Here is a 6,243-nt window from a genome sequence, read left to right as displayed (position 1 = left end):
TATTATGTAAATGTTTAACTATTTGAGAAAAATATAGGCAGTCCCTGTCCGTTCGCTAGCTCCTGGTGACTGAGTTGTAGCAGTCTCATCGGGCAATGGGAGAAATTTCTGTGATAAACATACGAAGGCGTCATAATTTTGTTTGTGAAGCTAGACGTTATTTTCAGACGCTGTGAAGTGATTGCACAACTCTGGATCGAAGAGAGCACAACATCATAGGCATCAAATCTTACGACATCAACCTGATCAATATAAAAATTACTCAAGTTTTCTATTGCTATTGGAAGTTTTGACCTGCTAACCAACAAAAATTCATAAAGTGGGGATAAGTAGCTCAATAAATGAATCCCAGTTTACTTTGGTTTGAATGTCACATAGTTGCTGTATATTGCTTGAGCGCAGTACCGTTCACATATCTAATACGATTAAAAATTAGTGTGTCAGCTAGTTAGGTGTAGGCAAAAAGTATGGAACACGAAAAAGTGAATAAAGTATTCGTTATTGTTTTTATTAAAGCAAACAAATGATAGAAAAACCTCCATAACTTAAATTTTCGATATTGATCTTTCTCTTATAGTGAAATACATTTTTTCTGAAGCTTTGTTTCAGAGAAATCATAACTCCTTAAATGCGAAAAACGAATTCACAAGCTTGACAAGAATCTTCCAATCAATTAGGGTATGCTGCGTACCATAACAAGTCTTTATCAAAAGCTTTAACTGCAATTGGCTTAAAAAATTACAAAAAATAGCACTATTGATATTACACTATAATTTTGGACACAAATAATTTAGAAATATTATTTATAAATTTTGCAAATATTTTTAACCCATGTACCTTGCTCTTAGATGATAATAAACAACAAATTGGCCATGATCGCTGCACAGACCAGACACAGCTAAACCAGAGAAGGTGTGTCTTCGATTCTCCTCCATAGCAACGTGAAGCGATGGGTGAGTTTCGGGTGATTTGTTTTGGGTGATTCATTTTGTGTACTGTTGATTACATTTTTATTTCCATAATCACTTTCATATTATTCTTTCTTCACACCTGTGAGTGTGAAGAAGATGTCTTGATCTTTTATTGAGCCCAGATACTATGTCTGTTGAAATAGTAAACAGTTTTTGAGTTCGTCATCGTCATCTGGACATCTCATCTTTACTCCCGAGCAACGTGTCTCCCCTGTAGTAGGCCTACTGCAGGTAAACACCACATGACGCGACGCGACGCGCGCTGATCGCTTTGGTCAGCGATGTGTGTCGCGGCTACCTCCGCCGCACCGGCACCATCTGGGCTAGTTTTGACAATAACTTGTTGATATCGGTTTGCAAGATTACCGTATAGACAGGCCTGGTTCATAGTTGTTAGCCTTCCTTTTGCTTAAAACTATACACAGCCCAGTCGCTGTTGCACAGCGTACTAGAACTATGGTACACACAAGTAACAGACTAACCCACACTTGACAGCGCCTGGGTCGGGCTACCTTTTGCGGCAGCAAGCCAGTTCGAAAAAAAAAAGAAAGAAAAAAGAGCGTCTAGATACAGACAGCTTGGAAAGATGTTTAATAAAATCTATTTTTTTTTTTTTTTGTAGGCTAGTCTAGACTATACTACTTCAGTAATCGATTTGGACTGTGGTGTCCTACTCCTAACGCATAACGTTAGGCTAGGGTGACGCGGACCCCTCACTGTTGTATTCCTAACAGCTACATGTATTGTTGTTAAAGTGCAGGGTGACACAAGACTCAAAAGAATTGCCCGCTTTTAGAAGGTTGGCTCAATCTGGAGCAGGGAGCCATGTGCCCATGATAATAGATTTCTATACATCAATTCTAGGTGGCTGTCGCAAAAGGAAGTCTTTCCTTCAATTCAAATTTACTGTCAGCAACTTTCCACTTTCATGAAGTAGACCTCTAACACTTAGACAATCGATATGCTAGTAGAATATTAATATTATAATGGGAATTTTCTAGACTTTCTAGCCAGACAATTACAAGTGGACATTTTTTTTTTTTAACTGTCTCCATTGATTTCTACACTGATTGGTTCTATAGATTTGTCGACTACAACTAGCATATTTATACTGCGGATATTTAACGTGTGAGGTGAAACCACAATCATAATTGCAAGTGTTTCAATCTAATTATCAAGAATAATAGTGTATATGCCATGTATTTAGCAAGTCTAAATTTTCGCGAATCTGGTCTTCCCAGTGATTTCGTGAGTGGTTAAATTCACAATCGTAGAGTACAGAACTGAACGGAGAAATGTGCATACCATTACCAATTACGTCACATTCATATTGAAATCAGAGTCAATTTTTTTCGCTTGTCTTTAATTTCGCGAATAGCACCTGACTCGCAAAATTTGTGAAAATAAAAACCTCATGAAATATTTGCAGTATACAGTAGTCTTTTTCTGGATGAGATACTATTATTAGTTGGCAGGTGCACATGTGCAGTTTAGGAGTAATAGGAATAGTTGTCTTAAACCTAAAATCCTACTCGTTTGACACTGCATTTTGAAGGCAAAGACACATTGTGGCTTTTTTTTTTCTTTTTCTTCTTCTTTCATGACATGTGTACAGTTGAACCTCTATTATCTGGCCTCCCTTTATCCGGATCTCTCTATTATACGGACGCAATCTCGCCGTGATTTTTTTTTTTTTTTTAATATAATTACGGGAGGAAAGGGGGATTCCCAACTCCATGAGAACTCCTACACAAACACACATGAATTTATACTTGATACATTTCTTAATAATTATTTAGGTAAATCATCCCAAGAATCTATAAAAGAAAATGATTTCATTCTTGCAAACACAAACCTCTATTTTGGGGTCTGTTACTGAGTGTAACAATGAAAAGGTTGCAGTATACACATTAGTACATGTGGTACTACAATGGGCTACATCAGTACATGTGTATGTATATGTACATGTATAAAGCATTGAGTCTCCCGTATCTGGCCAAATCCCTTATCCGGATGAGCCCCGGTCCCGACTTGTCCGGATACGAGAGGTTCAACTGTACTTGTATTTTCAGTCTTTGTTGCTGTGGTATAAATTGCCTTGAGTATTTAGTCAGAATGGAAAATGTAATGGTGCCGTGGAAATTGTATGTATTCTATTATTATTGTATGTATTCTATTATTATTGTTATCATTTATGTCTGCCTCAGTACCACATTTCTCCTGTACTGTGAACTATAGTTTGTCATTTGGCCGCTGGTTGTTTGTGATGAACTTATTATGTCTGATGTGTCACATACTCGCAATTTAGCAAAATAGGGTATGGATGCTTAATGACTGCTCTTTGTGTAATCGATGCACTAACCTTTGGTGTTATGACAATATTGTGGGCTACCAAATCATGCAAATGTAGTCACAAGTAAAGTCAAAGTCAAATTACAGTCTAAATGGAAAGTGAGCTATCCTATTGGATAAACTACTGGAGTAGGTAAATTGTTGTAATAAAGTTTTCTGAGAAAATTACATTTTTTTTTGTGTGTGTGTGCGCGCTATACAAATGTACCTTGACAATCACATAAAACATTCTTGTTTACTTTGTTTCTTATCATTTCAGACTGAGACTCGCCAAAAAACAGACACTTACAGTGTATCATATCAAGTTGAACTCTGGCTTCACCATGGCTGTTAACCTCAAGGCCAAACGTACACAGGCAGTTGCTCCACGCAGCCTGTTTGGGACTGTGATGGAAGTCAAGAATGAGGAAGACGTGGTAAATGCAGAGAAACTGCCACTGCCTCCGCGGCCTACCAAGCCGGACAAGCTGGCTGCCTTCATGCCCAGGGAAACGTCCGGTGTCATGAGACATGAGGAGCAAGAGGTGGCCAGGCAGATGCACAAGGCACGATTTGCCGAGAACGACCTGGCCGAAGCCTCCCACCAGGCCTTGCACTTCAAGCCCAATCCAGACACGATCATGTCAGGCATACCAGATGGGGCCCTGACCTTCAAGCCCAAGTCTTACTACGCACCTTACCAGCAGGATATTAAGCTGCATTCTAGGGACATTGCTTTGACTGAACACTTCAACAGCAACCTGGGCATCGATGCTAATCCGGATTACAATTATGAACGCTACCGGAGACCCTACCAACATGGTAACTTCAAGCAGGCAGGGACCATCCTTGGTAAAGGAGGCTCATTCAGGAGAAGGGACCCTATTAATGGAAAATCCTTTGGGAGAAAGGACCCCTCTTTGCGCGCTTTGCGGGAGTCTTTCCCACCCACCAGGCAACCGGTGCCTGCAATTGGCCATGGCCACATGGCCTTCCCGACCGAAACCATTCCCGACAACATACGTGCACTCCATGGTCGGGAACTGTGCAAACAGATGACGCAACGTGAGGAGCTCCCTCGTGGTCCAACACCCCAGGAGAAGCGTATCCCTGGGCCCCTGATCATGTCCAAGTTTCCCAGTGTGAAGACCAACATAGAACTGAAGACAGATCCGATGTACGACGCACTTGGCACGTCCTTGAAACAAGACATCTTCAATGGTGTGTCCCACAGCCATGTGAAGAGTCTGTATAAGTCTTCATTCACCCAGGACATCCATGATAAGTCTGTGCAGGCACACCCTCCCAAATTTGCCATCCTCAGGAATGCAGACAGTAAGTGCTAACAATGAGTACTCAGGTACAAAATGGTGTAAAGACTTTCCTGTTTTGTCATTTTTTTTTCCAGGAATTAGATAATATTCTTGTCTCTGTTATTGTCTTGTGGAATAAATGTTGAGGGTCCAAATTCAGTGGAACCTACCAACTCCAAAATTGGAGTTCAGTGCAATGCAGTCATTTAATTTGTACTGGTAAAATGACAGCATTTAATTGTCATTCAGTGGACTGACATTAATTGTCAGTGAAACCTTACTCAGCACAATGAAGTGTACATCATTATCTCATTTTTTGCAAGAAGTGAACTTCTTTTTCAAAGATACATCATTATAGTGCTTGTCCAAATTGTATCAGAGTTTTTTTTTTCCTGTTCTACAGGTGTACAATGATGTAACATATAACGCAGAAGCAGGTTGAATACAGCAACAAGCATATCTATCAATTTTATATTTCTGTGAATATCTCCAAATTGCACTGTTATGAAACAGTTTTGGATTTTTTTTTTTCCAGAAAGAATAATATTTACAAGGACATTAAATGTAAACAGGGCTTCTGTGTGATTTCAAGCTACAACTTTCTTGTCTAGTCTGTGCATCGATCTCACTGTTTTCTCTTCCGCAGGCAAATGGAATGAGGACGTTGTTATCAGACAGAGGATCTTCAAGGCTTGGGATGCCATGGTGATTGAGAGGCAGCAAGCCAAAGGCAGCTAAGGCATCATTGCAAAGGTCAGAGGTCAGAGGTCGAGGCAAGGTTGGGATTCGTTGAAGGACTTGACAGCCATCTTGTGCTCCAGTGGGCTGGTATTGTATTGCACAAAAGCACAAAAATAGTAATAATGGTCATGTTCACTGTTGTACAAATCATGTTTTGTAACCTATACAGTACTATGTTGTGGACCTTATGTTTTTTATAAGTTTATTGTCTGTGGGATTGTTGTTTGTGTTTTGCAGGATATATCTTGAGTCTGGAAACATCAATTTAGAAATTTTGTCTTCTGGTAACCTGATTCTACTAAGCTCAGTGAAATTCTATACATATCGGGTGTATAAAATTAGGTCATTTTCGTTGTTGTTTTTGTGTTGTAGAGCAGGTCTGGCAGTGGAACCCGCAATTAGTAAATATGCCAAATTCCAATTTTTTAAAGTACGACAATGATTAAGCTGTTCAAATCAAATGGAATGGCAAAAGGCAGAAGAATGGTGAAATCGTGAGCAAGTTCTGCGCAAAAACTGTGACATAAAGGGAGAAAGGAATGATGAGGTCATTTGTGACTGTGCACCTCAAAACGAACATAAAGTCGCACATACTGATTTTGCGTGAGGACTGAAAATACGTAAAAAAAGGTCAACCTAGCCGACCTTGACTTTTTCATATTTTCTGAAAGAGCGGGTCTTCTTTTACATTATGCTAAAATTTGGTATCATAAAATGGGCAGGAAAGTGTTTTTTTTTAAAACAGTTTATCTCAAACATTTTTGGTAGAATAGTGTGATTAGGTGTGTCTTTAGAATCCCTTTTTCATTTCTGAAAAACCTTGTCCACACTCTTCACTTTCAACTCTAATAACTTTTGAAAGGATAGTGCTACTGCTTTGAAAGTTG

General features: G+C 39.3%; 1 protein-coding gene across 1 annotated transcript; it reads left to right on the top strand.

Annotated features, from left to right (window-relative positions):
* Positions 1 to 3,646: 3,646 nt before the first annotated feature.
* On the top strand, positions 3,647 to 5,353 carry LOC139725528 (uncharacterized). Its single transcript, XM_071636614.1, has 2 exons — positions 3,647 to 4,637; positions 5,262 to 5,353. The coding sequence occupies exons 1-2, from the start codon at positions 3,647 to 3,649 to the stop codon at positions 5,351 to 5,353; spliced, it is 1,083 nt and encodes a 360-aa protein (XP_071492715.1).
* Positions 5,354 to 6,243: the final 890 nt, after the last annotated feature.

This window comes from Diadema antillarum, unplaced genomic scaffold (genome assembly GCF_040938485.1).
Source record: "Diadema antillarum isolate AM-2024a unplaced genomic scaffold, OU_Dant_1.0 scf00000017, whole genome shotgun sequence".
Classification (NCBI taxonomy): Eukaryota; Metazoa; Echinodermata; class Echinoidea; order Diadematoida; family Diadematidae; genus Diadema; species Diadema antillarum.
This window is presented reverse-complemented; position numbering and strand designations above follow the sequence as displayed.

Bases quoted from the DNA above. Each gene is read 5' to 3' on its own strand.
- LOC139725528 (XM_071636614.1), top strand. From the start codon at position 3,647: ATGGCTGTTAACCTCAAGGCCAAACGTACACAGGCAGTTGCTCCACGC. The intron at 4,638-5,261 runs GTAAGTGCTAAC...TCTCTTCCGCAG, and splicing joins CATCCTCAGGAATGCAGACA to GCAAATGGAATGAGGACGTT.